This window comes from Rhineura floridana, chromosome 3, assembly GCF_030035675.1.
Source record: "Rhineura floridana isolate rRhiFlo1 chromosome 3, rRhiFlo1.hap2, whole genome shotgun sequence".
Classification (NCBI taxonomy): domain Eukaryota; kingdom Metazoa; phylum Chordata; class Lepidosauria; order Squamata; family Rhineuridae; genus Rhineura; species Rhineura floridana.
In genome coordinates this window covers 220749252-220770279 of record NC_084482.1, presented here as the reverse complement: position 1 = coordinate 220770279, position 21028 = coordinate 220749252, and the positions used below count along the sequence as shown (strand labels likewise).

General features: G+C 45.4%; 1 protein-coding gene across 4 annotated transcripts in view; it reads left to right on the top strand.

Annotated features, from left to right (window-relative positions):
• The first annotated feature begins 1215 nt into the window (after positions 1–1215).
• LOC133381713 (zinc finger protein 208-like) overlaps positions 1216–21028 on the top strand; it is a 58935-nt gene continuing 39122 nt past the window's right edge. The window contains exons 1-2 of one of the 4 annotated variants that reach the window (XM_061621117.1): positions 1216–3962; positions 16284–16288. In XM_061621117.1, coding sequence (XP_061477101.1) covers positions 1241–3962; positions 16284–16288 — 2727 coding nt within the window. In that variant the 5' untranslated portion in view covers positions 1216–1240. Of the gene's footprint in view, positions 3972–11573; positions 11587–16283; positions 16289–20351; positions 20360–21028 lie in introns of all 4 variants that reach the window. The other 3 variants (XM_061621119.1, XM_061621120.1, XM_061621121.1) reach the window with 3 other exon arrangements.

Here is a 21028-nt window from a genome sequence, read left to right as displayed (position 1 = left end):
AATCATAGCTTCTGGGCTCAGAGGAAGATTAGATAAAAGTGGGGAGATGAACTTAAGGCGGAGATCTGAATAAAAAGGTCAGCAAAGTAGTACAAGGTTCACTGTCTCCACCGCATCTGCTCCACAGGGGCAAGTTCGATCATAACAATCGACTCCCCTGTATCTACCCTCCATTAGTGCCGAGGGCAGAACATTGAGTCATGCCAGGGTAAAAGATCTCCTGAGTTTCGGGGTAGATAAACTTGAAATGTAAGTGGCCAAGATACAGGGATTTACATTAATCCTGCATTGTGAATAAGCGGCAACTAGGCTCATGTTGTTCTGATACTCAACATCTTTGAGGCGTTGGATGATTGTTGTTTTAGCGGTCGTATGGCCTAGGGCACCAATCGCTGGGCGCGAAAAACCGAGAGTTCCGAGTTTGTGAATCATTACCCGATGCCATTGAGATTGGAAGGAACCTTCCAAAGTTAAGGGGGGCAATCCAGTGGGTAAAAATAGCAGCTTCATCCAGTAGTTAAATTTTTATATCCAAGCTTGGGTCTCAATCAGAAGGGCACCTAATTCCAAGCATATGGTCACATTGGGGACACATCTCGGAGCGCCCAAAACAGATCTCATGAATTTAGATGGTACCCTCTCCAACAATGCGTAATTGCCTCCACTACAAATTTGGGTCCCATAAAGAAGTTGAGGAAGCACCTTGGCGTTGAATACCTGGACTGCTGCCGGAATGTACTGACTGCCCTTTGTATAAAAGAAGGTCAGTAAAGCTCTGGCTGATTTCTGTGCGGTCGTAGCAGACTGGACAAAATGCGCATTCCAAGAACCTAAGGGATGGAATGCAATGCCAAGGTAACTGAAGGTGTTGACTTGGTCAATAATATGGTTGCCAATTTGCCAGCGGTGTTTATGTCTACTTTTGGCAAAAACTAAAACCTTGCATTTCGCATAGTTAATTCTCAAAAGTTCATCCACACAAAAGGAGGCAAGTTCTCTTAAGAGACGACGTAAGCCCACCAGCGTTTGGCATAACAGGGCAATGTCGTCGGCATATAGAAGACAGGTTAAGTGTCTCCTTGCCAAGACAGGAGGGTGAGAGTTTACTGCCGACAGGTGTTTTGTCAGCGAGTTTATATAGATATTGAATAGGGAGGGAGGGCCATGCAAAGATAAAAGGGGGAGAATAATGGAGATGTAAAAATAGAGAAGCAGATAATTGGGCTTCATCTGTGATGAAATGCTTTGTTTCTGCCTTGAAATTCCAATGTGTTTTTTTCAACCCTCTTCCCCCCCAGCAGGTGACCGGCAGAATGAGAATGATAGAAAACCACAGATGGTGCCACTGGTAATAGCCAAGGCTGAGAGTCAAAAAGAGATATTTGGAAATCACAGGGGACCGAAAACGTCTGAAAGACAGCAGCCAAAGAATGGGAGCAAGAAATCCTCTACTTGTCATAGTTTTCATCAAAGAACACACACCGGAGAAAAACCAATTAAATGCATGGAATGTGGAAAGAGCTTCAGTGTAAAAAATAGCCTTACTTCACATCACAGAACCCACACAGGGGAGAAACCATTTAAATGCAGGGAATGTGGAAAAAGCTTTACTCAGAACGATCATCTTACTTCACATAAAAGAACCCACACAGGAGAGAAACCTTTTAAATGCAGAGAGTGTGGAAAGAGCTTCAGTGTAAGCAATGAACTTACTTTACATCAGAGAGCTCACACAGGGGAGAAACCATTTAAATGCATGGTGTGTGGAAAGAGCTTCAGTCGAAGCAGTGACCTTAATTCGCATCAAAGAACCCATACAGGGGAGAAGCCATTTAAATGCAGTGAATGTGGAAAGAGCTTCAGTCAGAGCGGTCACCTTACTTCGCATCAAAGAACCCATACAGGAGAGAAGCCATTTAAATGCAGTGAATGTGGAAAGAGCTTCAGTCAGAGCGGTCACCTTACTTCGCATCAAAGAACCCATACAGTGGAGAAACCATTTAAATGCAGGGAATGTGGAAAAAGCTTTACTCAGAACAATCATCTTACTTCACATCAAAGAACCCACACAGGAGAGAAACCTTTTAAATGCATGGAGTGTGGAAAGAGCTTCAGTGTAAGCAATGAACTTACTTTACATCAGAGAACTCACACAGGGGAGAAACCATTTAAATGCATGATGTGTGGAAAGAGCTTCAGTCGAAGCAGTGACCTTACTTCGCATCAAAGAACCCATACAGGGGAGAAGCCATTTAAATGCAGTGAATGTGGAAAGAGCTTCAGTCAGAGCGGTCATCTTACTTCGCAGCAAAGAACCCATACAGGAGAGAAGCCATTTAAATGCAGTGAATGTGGAAAGAGCTTCAGTCAGAGCGGTCACCTTACTTCGCATCAAAGAACCCATACAGTGGAGAAACCATTTAAATGCAGGGAATGTGGAAAAAGCTTTACTCAGAACGATCATCTTACTTCACATCAAAGAACCCACACAGGAGAGAAACCTTTTAAATGCATGGAGTGTGGAAAGAGCTTCAGTGTAAGCAATGAACTTACTTTACATCAGAGAACTCACACAGGGGAGAAGCCATTTAAATGCAAGCAGTGTGGAAAGAGCTTTAGACACAAGCGGTACCTTACAGTACATGAAAGAACCCACACTGAAGAAAAACCATTTAAATGCAGGGAATGTGGAAAGAGCTTCAGTCAGAGCAGTAAACTTACTTTGCATCACAGAACACACACAGGGGAGAAACCATTTAAATGCAGAGAGTGTGGAATGAGCTTCAGTCAGAGCAGTGACCTTACTTCGCATCAAAGAAGTCACACAGGGGAGAAGCCATTTAAATGCAAGCAGTGTGGAAAGTGCTTCAGTCAGAACCATAGCCTTAATTTACAGGAAAGAACCCACACAGGCGAGAAACCATTTAAATGCAGGGAATGTGGAAAGAGCTTCAGTCAGAGCAGTGACCTTACTTCGCATCAAAGAACTCACACAGGGGAGAAGCCATTTAAATGCAAGCTGTGTGGAAAGTGCTTCAGTCAGAACCATAGCCTTACTTTACATGAAAGAACCCACACAGGCGAGAAACCATTTAAATGCAGGGAATGTGGGAAGAGCTTCAGTCAGAGCTGTAAACTTACTTTACATCAAAGAACCCACACAGGGGAGAAGCCATTTAAATGCATGGAGTGTGGAAAGAGCTTCAGTCGAAGCAGTGACCTTACTTCGCATCAAAGAACCCACACAGGGGAGAAGCCATTTAAATGCAAAGTGTGTGGAAAGAGCTTCAGTCAGAGTGGTTGCCTTACTTCACATCAAAGAACCCACACAGGGGAGAAGCCATTTAAATGCAGTGAGTGCGGAAAGAGCTTCAGTGTAAGCAGTAGCCTGATATTACATCACCGAACACACACAGGGGAGAAACCATTTAAATGCATGGAGTATGGACAGGGCTTTAGTCAGAGAAGTAAGCTTACTTCACATCAAAGAACTCACACAGGGGAGAAGCCATTTAAATGCAGTGAGTGCGGAAAGAGCTTCAGTGTAAGCAATAGCCTGATATTACATCACCGAACACACACAGGGGAGAAACCATTTAAATGCATGGAGTGTGGACAAGGCTTTAGTCAGAGAAGTAAGCTTACTTCACATCAAAGAACCCACACAGGGGAGAAGCCATTTAAATGTAAGGAGTGTGGAAAGAGCTTCAGTCAGAGCAGTCACTTTACTTCGCATCAAAGAACCCATACCGGGGAGAAACCATTTAAATGCAGGGAGTGTGGAAAGAGCTTCAGTCAGAACAGTCACCTTACTTTGCATCAAAGAACCCATACAGGGGAGAAACCATTTAAATGCAGGGAGTGTGGAAAGAGGTTCAGTCAGAACAGTCACCTTACTTTGCATCAAAGAACCCATACAGGGGAGAAACCGTTTAAATGCAGGGAGTGTGGAAAAAGCTTCAGTGTAAGCAGTAGACTTGTTTTACATCACAGAACCCACACGGGATAAACCATTTAAATGTAGTGAGTGGAAAAAGGTTCAGTCAGAGCACACTTACTTCGCATGAAAAAACACTGTGGAGTAACTTTTTTAATGCACGGAGTATGGAAAGAGATTCAGTGAAAGCAGTAGGCTTACATCACAGGGGATACACAGGAGAAACAATTGAAATGTAGGGAGTATGGAAAGAACTTCAATGGGAACTTTATTCTTCATCTTGCAGGCTACATAGATTAAAGCCCTATACAGGTTGGGGCCAGGATGCTTAAAAAATTATCTCACCTGTTATATATGCAGCCCATCACTGAAATCTGCAGAGGATGGCCTCTTACGCCTACCATCTCATTGGGAAGTCCACTGTGCATGATAGAGAAACCTGGCCTTTTGTGTGGTGGCATCTACTTTTTTGAACTTCCTCCTGTTACATATCAGACAGGTGTTTTTTTTTGTGGTGCCTATAGAAGACCTTCCTTTTTCAACAAACCTTTTAAGGGCAGAGCTTTATTACTGTTTCTGTGGGATTTTAAAATGTTTTTTATTGGTTTGCATATGATTTTTTTGTTATTGTTGGTGTTTTTGAGATACTTTCAGGGAAGTGATTTATAAATGAAAATAAAATAATACTAGTCCTTGTTTCTAATGGTCTGCTTACTGATTGTTTTCATATAGTTTAGTTTAGCATACAGTTAACTGTTGATTTTATTGATTTTTAGTGTTTTTTAAATGTTGATTTTTTATTGACCATTTTAATGTACATTTTATATCCTTTATAAAATTCTTCTGCAGTGTACACATTTTATTAATATAAATAACTAAAAAATGTATTTTTGTGTATAACATGGTTTTTATTGGGCTCTCAATTGTGGAGTGCCGCAGGGATCTATCCTCTCCCCCATGCTATTCAACATCTATGTAAAACCGCTGGGAGCCATCATCAGGAGATTCGGGCTGCAGTGTCACCAATATGCAGATGACACTCAGCTCTATCTCTCGTTTAAGTCCTCACCAGAGTTGGCTGTGGATACCATGTACAAGTGCCTGGATTCTGTAAGTGAATGGATGGGAAGGAATAGGCTGAAACTAAACCCCGACAAGACCGAGGTGTTGCTCGTGGGGGACAAGAGAAGGTTGGGGGATATAGACCTGATGTTTAATGGGGTAAGATTACCCCTGAAAGACCAGGTCCGTAGCCTTGGGGTCATTCTTGACTCCCAGCTGTCTATGGAGGCTCAGGTCTCAGCAGTGAGCCGGGTGGCTTGGTGTCAATTACATCTGCTACGGAGGCCACAACCCTGCCTTCCTGTACATCTGCTCCCACGGGTGATACGTGCCCTGGTCTCCACTCGCTTAGACTACTGTAATGTGCTCTACGTGGGGTTACCCTTGAAAACGGTCCGGAAATTACAGCTGGTACAGAATGCGGCGGCGCGCTTGATTAAGAACAGCCGTCGCCATGATCATATCACCCCGGTTTTAGTGGATCTACACTGGTTACCAGTTGTTTACCAGGTCCAATTCAAGGTGTTGGTATTGACCTTTAAAACCCTATACAGTTCCGGCCCAGTTTATCTGAAGGAGTGCTTCCAGCATCACCAATTATGCCGCATGACAAGATCAGCCACACAAGACCTTCTCTCGGTCCCATCAGTTAAAACAGCTAGGCTGGTGAGGACCAGAAAGAGGGCATTTTCGATTGTGGCCCCCACCCTCTGGAACTCCCTTTCGATCTTCGCCACACCCCCTCCCTGACAGGTTTCCGCCGGGCCTTAAACACCTGGCTATTCAGGCAGGCCTATGGGGTCTCTGGGGATGGGTCAGTTTCTAATGTTGTTTAATGCTGTTTAATTTTATTATATTTCTGGTTGTATTGTATTTTATCATGATATTTTTTTTTTTATTTATTTTTTTTTTAATAATTTTTATTCAAATTTTCATACAACATACAAAACTAAACATTCAAAGACAAAAAACAAAATCAAAAATAATTGAACAAAAAGAAAAAAAAAATAAAGAATAAAATATTGACTTCCCATTTGTCACATATCAAATCAGTTATAAGTCTATAATATATAACAATCCTGTCTCTTAAATCATATTATAAAATCACTTTCCTCCAATAGTTATCTTACTTAATCATCAGATCTCATAAACATTACTTTGTTCTTTCCACAAAAAGTCAAAGAGAGGTTTCAGTTCTTTAAGAAATATATCTATCAATTTTTTTCCAAATAAGCATATCAATTAATCCATCTCATTACTAATTATAATAATCTTATTGTCATAACCATAGTCAAAATAAACATTTCAAACAATCCGTCTCATCAGAATCTGTTAGGTTCAATAATTTCAATAGCCATTATTCTATTGTCCCTATTAGTTCCATCTTCCATCTTCCATCTTCGATAGTCCTGTTAAATCCAGTAATTTCAGTGTCCAATCTTCCGATAGTCCTGTTAAATCCAGTAATTTCAGTGTCCAATCTTCCATTATCAGTATTCCATAATAATCTTGCTGTCATAACCATAGTCATACAATAAGAGTCTGATGGGAATTACCTCTATCCCAAATATTATCTTGCCAACCATTCTGAATAGGTTGCTGAAATACTGCTGTAAGATCATATCTCTGTTCTTTTTTTCAAAATGCACTGGCTCATCTCTTGAAAGTTTTTCCATTGTCACATGGCTGCAGTTAATTCCATCCATCACATCATTCCAGTCCAGAAGATTATCCATGCCATTGATAACTTTCTCTCTAGAATCTTCCTTAGTTTCTTCAGAGATAACATTAAATTCCAAACAATAGATTTTATTTCTAAAATCCATAAGCTTCAAATCTTTTTCCTGTTCCACGTTTGTTCCAGTCTCCAGGGTCTCCTCTCTCACAGGGACCCCTATTTCTTTAAGCTCCTGTGACATTTTGCTCAATTCAATTATTCCAGTCTCCAGGGTCTCCTCTCTCACAGGGACCCCTATTTCTTTAAGCTCCTGTGACATTTTGCTCAATTCAATTATTCCAGTCTCCAGGGTCTCCTCTCTCACAGGGACCCCTATTTCTTTAAGCTCCTGTGTCATTTTACTCAATTCAATTTTCAGCTCCTTACAACCCTGTCGCAGGTCTTTTTCCTGTTCCACGTTTGTTCCAGTCTCCAGAGTCTCCTCTCTCACAGGGACCCCTATCATTTTGCTCATTTCAATTTTCAGCTCCTTACAACCCTGTCGCAGGGTTCGTTTCGTTATCTCAATTTCATCCATTATTTTCTGAAACATAGATACTTCCAGGTTCTCAGCCACTTTCTTAATTGCCATTTTAAAAGAAAAATATAAAAGAACCACTTCTTATTTCAGCAACAATTGGGTTAATACTCCAAACTTGGTGACATCACAGCGTAAACAGAACAGACAGCCTTATCTCTCCATGCTTAAGTAAACAAAATGCAGTTCCCAGGATCGAAACAATTAATGGCGTCGTCAGAAAACAGATTCGTCAAAATAAAATGAACTAGGAAAAAAGTAATCTCAGACAATATAATATTCTTCAGAATAAAAATCAGGAATAGAAATCCCTCTTCCGTGTATATCTTTAGGGTGCAAATCCAGGACAGCTTTTTGCAACAAAAACAGAGATAAGCTATTAATTAGTGAATAGCAGAGAGAAGTTATGGCTCCCCGGTGAGATGTCAAAAACTGATCAATCTGGCAAATCTCTTTTAAACAGCAACAATTTAAGTCAAGTAAAAGAAAAATATAGAAAGAAGGGTGCTTGCCTGTTAGTGCGTTCTCTCTTTGAAGAAAAGATGAACGTTCGCTTTATCAGATAGAGCTTGTTGTTGAAAATCCGTCCCACCTTCGTCGGCTGGACCTCGTCCCACAAATTAATGAGATCTGGTCGTCCCAACAAAAATAGGCTTTGAGGTTAATCTCTTCGTTTCTCCCTACCCGGGAGAAGTTTAATCAGTCAAAAAAAAAAAAATCTGACTGATATATCTGAATAAGCTTCTTTTGAGGCAGGAGCCCGTCTCAAAAGCAGGCACAGGCTAAGTCACCCTTCCCGGAAGTCGTATTTTATCATGATATTGTACGTCGCCTAGAGTGGCCGTTTATTCGGCCAGATAGGCGACTCAAAAATAAAAATATATTTATTATTATTATTTATTATTTTGCTTAGATATTTTTTGTATTGGCTATTCTAACATCTTTCATAAAGTAAAATGAATTCACTAGTTTTCTGCTGATGTATTTTAAATACATTTTCCAAACTGATTTCACTCCACAGTCTCATCTGGTCTCAGTGCTATTTCCTAGCAGCCAAATGAAGGACCTCACTGTCATCTGGTGCGCATAAAGAAAAGGAGTGAGAATTGGGTTTTGTCAGCGGTCACATAGCCAAATGGCTTCTCCAGGCAATAGAAGGGCCTTTAGGAAAGGCAGCAAAGCTGCAGAAAATCTCTGCTTAAATTATTGGGGGAGGCAGTTTGTTGGGATAGATAGTTCTGGGCCAGATATATGAATGGTCTGGTAACTTCAAACTAATCCATGTTGTGTAACTAATCCATGTTATGCAATTGTTAATGATGCTTCCCTGTAGTTTCTCTCTGGGAAGCAGTATGCCTCTGAATGCCATTTTCTGGGAATCACAAGTGTGAAGATTACTGACTGGGAGGTCAGTTGCACAACTGCTGAACTCAGGGACCAGGTTGCTTGAAGCACTTCCTGTTCCTGTCCCTTCCTGCCTCTTCCTTGGGATCTAGCCAGTAAAAGTGATTAGACTGGTGAGCTGGTGTTGTTGTTGTTGTTCCCAATGTAAATAACAGGTGCATGTCAGGACCCCACTAGGGATCAGCTGCCCTGCACCTTCAATTTAGTGTTGCAAAGCTCATCGTGCAATTGTTTGTTGGATGATTGGTATCTCCTCTAGTTTGGCCCTCAGACTGGCAGTGGCTGTCCAAGGTCCTGTTCTCCAGCCTTCTTGCCTGAGAGCCTTTTGACTGGAAAGTTCTTCTGCCTCCACCTCATGCGCTCTGCCCAATGAGTAGGAGTCCCTCCCACAGGTTCCAGACTTTAATAACCTTGATTTTGAAAGTAGTTGTGTCAGAAACTCATTTCACAGAAAGCAAACTGGTGAGGTTTGGCCCAGAACTTGAATACAAGGCAGAGGTGGAGTCTGAGCCCAAGAACACAAGAGCACTTCTTTGAACCCAGTTTTTTTCCTGTGATAGCACATCTATTTCACAGAAGGCAAACTCTATTTCTCTCCCCCTTCTGCCAGCCTACTTGCACCTCCAATCTCTCTTTCTCTCTCTCTCCCCAATTTACCAGCCGTTCGCAACCTGATAGCAGCACCAATAATGCTGCTTAGTGGACCTACAAACAGCAAGAAAAGGTATTGCTGATCACCCCAGAGGTTCCTGGGCCATCCTGTGTTATCTCCCATTTCCCAACAAAAGGAGAGGCAGCAACATGTGTGGTTGGTGAATTTTGGTAGGTCTGGCTGATTGGGAAGTCGCCGTTCCGGGCTTTTTTACGTAAAAATGGATTCTAGCCCGGAACGGGTATCGGAACGTGGTTTGCGTGGACGTTTTGTGTCTTACTGCATGCATCCCATGTAGTCATGTGGGACTGGTGAATTTCAGAGGTCTGGCTTGCTGGGAAGTCACCGTTCGGGGCTGTTCATTCCGTTCCGGAGGGCATTTTGGTTATTAAAGGGTTGATAATGCTATCGGGATGGTTTTTGTTCCTAAATGTTGTTCTCATGTGTCTCTAACACATCCTAGTGTTTTTGGCATCAATTTCTTTTCTAAAGAGCCCATTCCGGCGTGTTCCATTCCAGCTTTTACACCGTCCCTCCTGAACACTTTACTTTTTACACAGAAATGTGTATATTGTATATATCACACAGCACACACGCACACGCCTATCTTGCCACTGCTTCTGCCGGAGGCAAGAGAGGAAGATGAGGTGCAATATTGGGACAGAAGGGAGGGAGGAAAATGTTGGCAGTGGGGGGGGCAGAAGCAGCTTTTGCCACTTAGTCCTCCGATGGGTTAAGGCAAGGAATTCTGGTTCCTAGAGAGGCAGGAAGTCTTAATCACATGGAGGGGGGAGGGAATATTGAAGGGGAAGTGGGGGGGCTGTCTTAATTCGTATTCCGGGTAAAGAAAGAATTCGTGCAGAGGAGAAAGAGGTGCAAAGAGGGGGGGAGGATTTGGTATTTTTGTTGGGGGGTGAGGGAAGGGGGGGCCACTCCCTCCTTTTCCTCTGGCGGTCCCTGGTGCATGCAATCCATTTGCAAAGTGCCGCGGGGTTGGCTTTGCAATGCCGTCTTGGAAGCCAGAGCCCGGGCAAGGGGATGCAGCTTTGCAGAGGGGCACTTGGGGGGCGGCTGTATGTTGGGGGTTGATGTCCTGTGTTGTTTTGAGGGCCACAGCTGGGGGAGGGGAGCTGCCTTTGCAATTCCTGGGCCTGATGGGAGACTGATGAGGGAAGGAAGATTTGTTTTTTGGGAGGGGGAGGGGGTGATGGAAGAGCCCCCCCTTCCCTCTGGGAACCCATAGAAAGTGTGTGGAGGGGGCCTGATCCACGCAGTCCAGAGGCAAAGTGTGGCCAAAACTGTTTCCACTGAAGCTGCCCCCCAACCCTTTTGCAGGTCAGCCCATTCCCCCCAAGGATGGAACGCAGCTCAGGCAGGGGGGAAAGGGGGGACCTCTTGATGCAGCCTTGTTCGGGGGCACATTGGAGGGGAGGGGAGAATGCTGTGCTGCTTTTCTGCCCCACAGCTGGAGGGAGAGCCCCTTTTGGATTTCCTCCACTGGAAGAGGGGCTGGTCAGTTTCCCTCCAACATCGAAGCCCCCTTGGGGTGGATCTCAGCTTCTCTTGCAGGATTGGCTCATCTGTGGGGGTGCTGGCAGCCAGCGTCCCCCCTGTCCAAAGCACAATAGCTGGGCAGTGGTAGCAAGAGCCCTGTAAGGTGGTCTCGGATGAGAGCCTGTGGCTAATGTAGTGGTTAGGGAATATTCTTCAACCCAACGGCCACATTTACGCACAAGCAGCAGTCCAAGGGCCAATTTACTGTCAAATGCCAGAGTGGGTAGAGCTATGGATGTGTCACTGACATCTGTGTAGTAGAGTCTCTTGTAGCCAGGAACAAGTCAGACATTTCTTCAGCGCATTTAATTAATTATTAGATTTATATCCTGCCCTTTCTCCCAGGAGGAGCCCAGGACAGCAATACAGAGCTCTCTAAGGAGCGGGGTCAGAGCACGGGGGGGGGGGGAGAGAAAAAAACTGCTTTCCCTCCCAAATTTTCCACTTTTGTTATGGGCCTTCACATGTCTACAGTAGTGTAGTGGCAAATTCAGAAGTGCACGGTCCATTCATGATAGCCATGCCCCCTCCCATCCTGTTCCTGCTGGGTTGAGAATGAGATGCATGTTAATGCCTTCTCCCACAGCTAGGAGCCAAAAAACATGGAAGGGCAAAGTGTTGCCTCCTGAGAAGAGTCTCAGTGGCTGGCTTCACCTCCTTTCACTCTGATTCACTCTAATTATCAGGAAAGAACAAGGAATCATGTTAGAAGATTCTTCTCAGTGGCTAATACACTCTCCTTTCTTGCTGATTGGCTCATAGGTTGCTGGAGACATGGGGACTCTGCTGAGAGCATGCTCCCAAAAAAGTAAGGGGTCTAAGATCTCCCCCCCCCAGATCTATGCAGGTCTCTGGGTCTACTTTTTTTCAGCCCAGCCCACCTCACTGGATTGTTGTGAGGATAAACTTTTATGTGCCACTCTAGATTTCAGACATCCACTCTGTGTGGGACCTTCCACATCTGTGGAAGTGTGTGTGTCTATTGTATTGGAATCATAGTTTAATGCTGAACTATGTCCACAGAGACCCAGGTTCAAATCCCTGCTCAGGAGTGAAATTCAGGTGGTGTCCTGGTCCCAGTGACAGTGTTGTTGTGAAGACAAAAGGAGGGGGACAAATTATGTTTCCCACGGTGAGCTCATTAGAGGAAAGCCTGCACAAAAATATAAAAATATATTGAAATGTTTGGATAAACCTATAATAAGCAAATCAACTTATTACCCCAGTTGCTCAACCCTGTGTGGTGAGTTTGCTGTTAAGCTTTCCACCTCGTGCATCACCTCTCCAACTTGGAGTAGTGTTCTGTAACTTGGTGCCCTCCAGGTATGGTTGGACCAACTCCCATCAGCCCTGGACAACATGGCAAAATGCCAGGAATGATGGGAGTTGTAGTCCAGAAATGTCTAAAGGTTAACTCAGATTATACAAGTGGATGGTACCAAATAACGTATCCTGCTGATCTTGAAATGGATGTATTGCAAGTAGTTCGTCATACTCTTTTCATTACCCAGTGAGCTGAACCAGACTGAATGCATCTCACTTTTCCTCTCCCCGTATTTCTGATGGAAAGACTGGAGGTGTTTTGCATCCGCAGGAAGCTCCAAGATGGAGTCATTTGACCAAATTCACCCCCAGTATTTCTTTACAATGTGTGCAAAACCTATTTTTTTTGCCAACTGTCAGGGAGATGACATGGAATTAATATCTGTGCAGAATAAATTTTTAATTATATCCATGATGAAAAGGGCCTAATAATAAAGCCTGAAATGGTTCAAAATGTGACGAAGAAACTCTGTGGGGCTCAGGAATTAAAGACTTTGAGGAAGCAGAAGGAGAGATGAGAGGTGAGGGGTCCGAGATGGGTGAAATTCCTGGGGGTAGCAAAGGACAGAAGAGGTGCCCAAGCATGGAGAAAAGTCTGGAAGAAACTGGAGAATGTTCTGAGAGAGATTTGGGGCCTTTAAGGCCTTTTGCAAATCAAGCATTGTGGGGGAAAACAACAGAGGAAAGGGACGTGCCATTTATTTATTTTGATTGAGGCTGCTTATAACATTCAAACCTCTGAAACCCAAATTGGCATGAAGGATGAAATCCCTCCCATCCTCCGTCTCTCCCCTGCAGGCCCTTGAGAGCTGCTCCCTACGAAACGTGCATCGTGGTGAAAGCTGTGAGAGTCCCAGAGCTGGCCTAGTTTACTCCTCCCTCTCAGGCAGCGCCATGGCCTCAGAGGCACCATCCGGATTGTCTCTTCTGTGGGATAGAGTGGAAAGAGCAGCCGGGCAGCCCAATCAGGTAAGGGGAGGATCATTGGGGGAGAGACCGAGGGGACAGCTGGGGTGCGTCTCCCTGAGCATAGCGGGGAGGGCTCTGGGAGAATACTACCTCTGAGGCTGCATAAGGAGAGACTGCCGGATCAGGCCAATAGCCTGTCTGTTCCAGCAGCCGGTTCTTGCAGTGGCCGACCAGATGCCTGTGGGAAGCCTGCAAGCAGGACCTGAACACATGAGCACACGCCCCACTTGTGATTCGGTGACACGTGTCTGGCAGAACTCTGGCAAAACACCTAAAATACACTCTTGGAGAGGTGGGATCTTTTTTGAGAGTCAATCAAGCTCTGCCCTGCAATTGTGTCTGAGCAGTGTAAAATCCAGAAATACTCACCCCCACAAAAGCTAAATAAAAAGTAACTGTACTAAAGAAATGCAAAGAAAAAGAGAGTGGGACAGCTTCCAGAGAGTCACATGGCTTGGTACCAAAATACCTGATGGAACGCCTCTCCTGACAGGAACCCACCCGTACACTACGCTTAACATCTAAGGCCCTCTTCTGGGTGCCCACTCCGAGGGAAACTCGGAGTCCGGCAATAAGGGAGAGAGCCTTCTGAGTGGTGGCCCCCAAATTATGGAATAATTTCTGTGATGAGGTGAGCCTGGCGCCAACACTGTTATGTTTTCGGCGCCAGGTCAAGACTTTCCTCTTCTCCAAGGCATTTTAGCATGTGCTTTTGAATTGCTTTTTAAAATGTATCTTTAGATTTCTATATTGCTTTTGTGGTAAACCACCCAGAGAGCTTCGGCTATGGGGTTGTATATAAATGCAATAAAATGAATTAATTAATTAATTAATCCCAGCGTGCCCCACTGGTCAGGCTATTAGTACGATATGAACCAAAGTGTAGCTGCCAAGTGTCCTGCTCTGTTGCCATTCCCAGCATAATGCCTCTGGCAGTGGAGGCAATGCATTGCCATTGTGGCTCGTAGCCACTGATGTCCTGATCCTCCATGGATTTGTCCAATCTTCTTTGAAAGCTATTCAAGTTTTTGGCTGAGCAAATGGTACATGTTTGGAGAAACTGCCTCTTCTTTTTCCAGGATCTGTTGCCCTTCCAGGGTCTGGTGACCTTTGAGGAGGTGGCCGTGTATTTCACGGAGGAGGAATGGGCCCTGCTGGATCCTGGCCAAAGAGCTCTGCACAGGGAAGTCATGGAGGAGAATTATGAGACGGTGGCCTCTCTCGGTAAGGGCACTTTTCCCCCTTGACTGATGAATGTTGAAGGTATGGATTTAGTACCTGTGCTATTTAACCTTCTACTGCAGGGATGCTGTCGTAGAAATGGGTGCCTGGGCCCTAGATATTTGGGGAGGGACTGCAGCTCAGAAGGGGAACACCTGCTTTGCCTGTAGAAGGTCCAAGGTTTAGTCCCTGGCAGCTCCAAGAGGGGTGAAAGGATCCGGTAGGAGGTGCTGGGAAAGGTCTTTCTCTGCCTGACATCCACAGCTAGTTGCTGTAAGCAGGCGGGACTAGATGGACCAATGTGATCTGGTAGAATGCAGCTTCCTCTGTTCTTGGGGCTTTTTGATCATTCAGTGCAAAAAGTGCCCCTCCTTGCCCCCTTTTGCTGCCCCATGATGAAAAATTTTACCTTGCAGCTGGAGGAGGAGAGGGCAGGAGCTCCCAAACTCCAGCAGAGCATCTTCTCCTGCATCCTCAGCAGATCATTGACACTCTGTGCCTTGAACTCTAACCTCCCAGTGGGAAGAGATGCTCCCGGGAGCACCCGCTGCCTCCTCCCTCTTCCTTCCACTGCCCAAAGCTCAGCTTTTGTCTTTGAAGCAGGAAGAAGCGGCAGTTTGGAGAAGAGGAAGCAGAGGTGGAGGCTACAGTTTGTAGGGAATGACCTCCAGAAGACAGGACAGAGAACACGATTTAGCTTTGCCAGCCCTGGTGGGAAGTCTGGAAGCAGAACTGGAGCACAGAGACTCTTTGACTCAGGCAGGGACACAGCAAAGGCAGCAGGCAAGAGGGACCCCGAGAAAGGCTCCTTGGCAGCTGGAACAAGGGCCATTCCCTCAGCTAGCAGAGATCCCAGGAAAGCAGGAATTGCAGCAGCGCCCTTGACGGGACCTTTGCTACAGCAGGAAAGGGTCCAGAGAAGGCAGGAACCTGTGGTGATGAATGAAAAGCAGGGGAGGGTGATGGAGTCAGACCCCGGTTGACATCTGGGGCTAAGAGAGATTTCAAGCAGCAAAAGGAACCGCACAAACTGGAATGCAGAGTGGGACCAATTTTACTCCTTAGGCTACTTTTTCCCATCAGGCCTCTTTGTTTCTGTTGCAAAGTGACCCATATAGAAGCCATTTTTAAAGCTCATATTGGCTCATAAAGTAGTAGCCAGCCAACAACACCCTCACATGTATGAATCTGCCTTTGCTTGAAGATCAGGAGATGAGGCCTTCCTGGTGGTCCCTACACAGGATGAGGTACATGGTCATTTTTCAGTAATGGCTCCTCGACATGGAACATTCTCCCTACGTTGGGCCTCGTCTCTTTATATTTCCATGCCGTCGGTGAAGACATCTTTTTGGGAAGGTGTTCGGAGGAAGACAGACCCGAAATTCCTGCTGGTTTTAATAGTTGTCATTCAGTGTTTTATTGTGTGTTTGGATAGACTGTGGGAGTTTTTTGGGATGTTTATATATTCTTATCTACTTCTTCTTTATTATAAACTGTCCTGTCCAAAAAGGTGACGTATAATTCACCTACATGACAATGAATAAGTAAATATCCACTAATAGCAGAGCTGTAAAAAACTGGAAGAAAATAACGAACTGATAACAGAAACCAGCAATGCGCAATATTGCACCTCATCTTCCTCTCTTCCCTCCTGCAGTAGCAGAAGCAAGACAGCCGTGTGCGTGTGTGATATACATAATAGTTTTTGCCAGCAGTTAGGTCTGACCAGGTGAACCAAGTGGCCAGAGATCCCAGCCAAGAATCTTTTTAGGTCTAGGAATATCTAATGGCCGATCAACAAAGGAAATCTTTATCAGTGTCTATGTATAATTAACACGTCTAATTTACTATACTTTGTGGACATAGCCACATATCAGAACATAGGTCTTACACAGCACATACAAAGGGGATGTACGCTAACGTGTTGCATTTCAAAGGACAGCATAGGTCACATTGATTTCCATCTGAAAAGGAGTGATCTCACCTTTGCTGCGTGTGGACCTTAACACTCAGAGCAGGTGGTTCTTTCTTCCACCAGTGTCACGGACAACTGGTAAAAATCCCCAAGGCTGTCTGTCTTTTATAGCTCTAGTTTGTATCTATCTAGACCAGGGTTTCCCGACCTTTGAGCCACAGATGTTGTGGGACTACAACTCCCATCAGCCCCATCCAGCATGGCCAATGGTCAGGAATTATGGGAACTGTAGTCCAGCAACATCTGTGGACCAAAGGTTGGGAAACCCTGATCTAGACTCTGTCAGTTCATGCTCATATTACTACTATACTCTTGTTTCCATCATTTGAACTCTCATCCTAACCTGCATCTTGATGCTGATGTTGTATTCTAATAAGTTCTCCGGACTCACCCCTGTACAGCTTCAGCCATATATAGACATGATCATTGGCTCAATGCCCGGACTCCTTATAAAATGTTGATACTTTACGGGAAAGAATTTATTTTGGAACTACTGTAAACAAAACTCAAAGGAAAAAAGACACTTTAACTGGCAGCTTGTCTTTTTACTCATGTTTTGGCTTGTATTGTTTGCGCTACTTTTCCACACATAATTCTATGTAAATCAATTATAAAGAATTGGAGATGGCCAATTTCTATAAATACAGGTGGCCTGTGACACAGTGAATTGCATCTGCTGTTGCTGACTTTACTAGGTTCTGCCCTAGTAGTTTGCAGCCTACTAAGAAGCTGGCTTTACTAGGTTCACCCCCAACAGGCATTTCAAGATGAGCTTCATGCCCAGTGGACGCATGTTCACAAGTGCCAGACTGACCCTACTTGGTCCACACAACTCTGTTGTATTCACCGAGAGCAGGACTTACCAGATCAAAATTATACCTTTTCTTATCTATAAAAATCTCTGTTTGTAACGGCTGAATATTTTCTGGTCAAAAGTAACTAGTCTTGTCTATTTCCTTCAAAGAGTCGGACCTCCATTCGTGTTGGGAAGAAAGAAAAGATCCCTTTATCCAGTATCCCAAAGATGCGACATCAACAGGTAGATGTTCAGCTGCGTTGAGGCCCCATTTTGGTTTGGAAATTGTAGGATTTTTCAGTTCCTGTGTAATATGATTCGTTGCAGATGAATCAGGGTGTGAGTTCTCCTGGAGAACATCTTAGATGTCTTTAAGAAGAGCCTGCTGGATCAGGCCAATGGCAGCATGCCTATAGGAAGCAAGCAAGCAGGACCTGAGTGCAACCCTTGCCCCGTTGGGAGCACAGTGACTGTCTTAAAGCTGCAAAGTGCTCTCTGAAGCACCCTTCCCCCTCCTTTCATAGTGCAGGGAGGGAGGGAAAAAAGGTGCCTTTCAGATGGGCTGCCTGCCAGAGAAGTCCCATGCACAACCGATCTTTCTAAAAAGCAGTGGATTCCAAAAGGAAACAGGCACCCACAGCCAAGCTGAGGCCTTGGCTTGCCACCCCACACTGCTTCTTTCAACTTCAGGAGCTGAATGGGGCTGCTTCACAGAGCAGTGCTGGGAGGGAGAAGTAATTTCCATCCAATGGAAACAGCTTCCCCTTCCTTGAGCAAAGCCCCCTCCAACCGCTGATCAGCTGACTGGCAGAAGTGCGCCCCAGTCCAGCAAAGGAGGAATTGGCAGCCCGTTTCAAGGTCCTGGTGGTTCTTTTGAAGCCTCACCTTTATCTGCCGCACATCTGATGTCAGATCGGAGGGTGGTGCCTTTGTCCTCCCTGTAGACTTCCCATTCGCATCTGATCAGGCACTGTGAGGATGCTGGACTAGATATTTATTTTATTTATTTATTTATTTTATTTTATTGATATACCGCCCTAAGCCAAAAAGGCTCTCTGGGCGGTGTACATGAGAGATAAAACAAGCACAATATATAAATACAATAAGTATAACAAAATCAAAGAAACAATAACAAAGAACCAACAACGTCAGAATACAACAATAATGAAAATACTGATAAAATACACTATAAAATACAATTTAAAATACACTTTAAAATGCCTGGGAGTATAAAAAGGTTTTCACCTGGCGCCGAAAGGATAGCAGCGTCGGTGCCAGGCGTACCTCATTGGGGAGACTATTCCACAGTTCGGGGGCCACTACCGAAAAGGCCCTAGTTCTAGTCACAACCCTCTGGGCTTCTCGATGGGATGGCACCCGTTGGAGGGCCTTAGATGTTGAGCGCAGTGTACGGGTAGGTTCATATTGGGAGAGGCGTTCCACCAGGTATTGCAGTCCCATGCCGTGTAGGGCTTTATAGGTCAAAACCAGCACTTTGAATTTAGCCCAGAAACAAATAGGAAGCCAGTGCAGATGAGCCAGAACAGGTGTTATATGAGCAGACCTTCTGGTCCACGTCAGTAATCTGGCCGCTGCATTCTGGACTAGCTGTAGTTTCCAAACTATCTTCAAGGGCAGCCCAACGTAGAGCGCATTGCAGTAGTCCAGCCTAGATGTTACCAGAGCGTGAACAACTGAGGTGAGGTCATCACTGTCCAGATAGGGACGTAGCTGGGCTACCAGTCAAAGATGGTAGAAAGCATTCCGTGCCACCGAGGCCACCTGGGTCTCGAGAGACAAGGAAGGATCGAAAAGAACTCCCAAGCTACGAACCTGTTCCTTCAAGGGGAGTGTAACCCCATCAAGAACAGGATGAACATCCTCCATCTGGGCAGTGAAGGCACTCACCAACAGCGTCTCGGTCTTGTCAGGATTGAGCTTCAGTTTGTTAGCCCCTATCCAGTCCATTATCACGGCCAGGCAGCGGTTTAGCACATTAACAGCCTCACCTGAAGAGGGTGAAAAGGAGAAATAGAGCTGCGTGTCATCAGCGTACTGGTGATAACGCACCCCAAAACTCCTGTTGACCACACCCAGTGGCTGCATGTAGATGTTAAAAAGCATGGGGGACAGTACCGATCCCTGCGGGACTCCACAATGGAGAGTCCAGGGTGTCGAGCAATGTTCCCCAAGCACTACCTTCTGGTGACGACCCACCAAGTAGGAGCGGAGCCACTGCCAAGCAGTACCCCCGATTCCGAACTCCGTGAGTCTCCCCAGAAGGATACCATGGTCGATGGTATCAAAAGCAGCTGAGAGATCAAGGAGAATCAACAGGGTCACACTCCCCCTGTCCCTCTCCCGACAGAGGTCATCGTACAGGGCGACCAAGGCTGTTTCAGTGCCATAACCGGGCCTAAAACCGGATTGAAATGGATCAAGATAATCAGTGTCATCCAAGAGCGTCTGGAGCTGGCCGGCAACCATCCGCTCCAGGATCTTGCCCAGGAACGGAACATTCGCCACAGGTCTATAGTTGTTCAAGTTATCTGGGTCCAAGGAGGGTTTCTTCAGGAGTGGTCTCACCACCGCCTCTTTTAGGCAGTCAGGGACCACTCCCTCTCTTAAAGAGGCATTTATTACCTCCTTGGCCCAGCCGGCAGTTCCGGTCCTGCCAGCTTTCACCAGCCAAGAGGGGCAAGGATCCAATACAGACGTGGTCGCCCGCACCAGTCCAAGGATCCTGTGAACATCCTCAAGCTGCACAGACTGAAACTCATCCAATAAATGAGGACAAGACCGTGATCTGGATACTTCATTAGGTCCAACTGCTATAATATTGGAGTCTAAGTCCCGGCGAATGCATGCGATCTCATCTTGGAAGTGCTCGGCGAACTCATCACAGCGGGCTACAGATGAATCTATACTATCCCGAGGACCAGAATGTAAAAGCCCTCGCACAATTTTAAAGAGCTCCGCTGGGCGGGAGAGTGATGACTTAATAGTATCAGCAAAATATCTCTTTTTTGCTGCCCTCACCGCTACTATATACTGCTTAGAACAAGCACTTACCAAGGTGTAATTGCATTCATCGGGAGTTCGCCTCCATCTGCACTCAAGCCTCCTCCTCTCTTGCTTCATCGCTCTCAGCTCCAAGGTATACCATGGAGCTGTATGAGCTCTGCATAGGAGGGGGCGCATAGGAGCGATCGTGTCAACCGCCCGGGTCATTTCCGTATTCCACAGTTCAACCAGGGCTTGGACAGGAGCGCCAGTCTTCTCAGTCGGAAAAACCCCCAGAGCCCTTTGGAAACCCTCAGGATCCATTAGTCTCCGGGGCGGACCAATTTAATAGGTCTCCCGCCCTTGCAGAGGGAAAGGGCTGCTGTGAGCCTAAACTTCAGCAAGCGGTGATCTGTCCATGACAAAGGAATAGATGATAAATCCCCAACCTCCAGATCACCATCTCCATGTCCAGTGACGAAGATCAAATCAAGGGTATGTCCCGACACATGCGTCGGGCCAGAAACAAATTGAGACAGCCCCATGGTTGTCATGGAAACCATGAAGTCCTGAGCCGCCCCACATAAAGCAGATAGGCCTGTGGTCTGATTCCACAGGGCTGTTCTGAGGAAGAGCCGCTAGGTTGAAGTTTCTTTTCTACCTGCTGAGGAATCCCCCAAATTAAGATGGCTGGATTGGTTTCCACAGAGCCCCTGAGTGGAGATTTATGTACACCTCCAGGCAACTGGTCAGGAGGATAACTTGGGTCCCTGTACTAATCAGTTCCAGATCTAAAATCTTTGTTTGCTTTGGGGAGGAGAGGATAATTTGGGAATGTCAAAACTAGGCTTCACCTCTTGGCTGGAAGAGCATGATC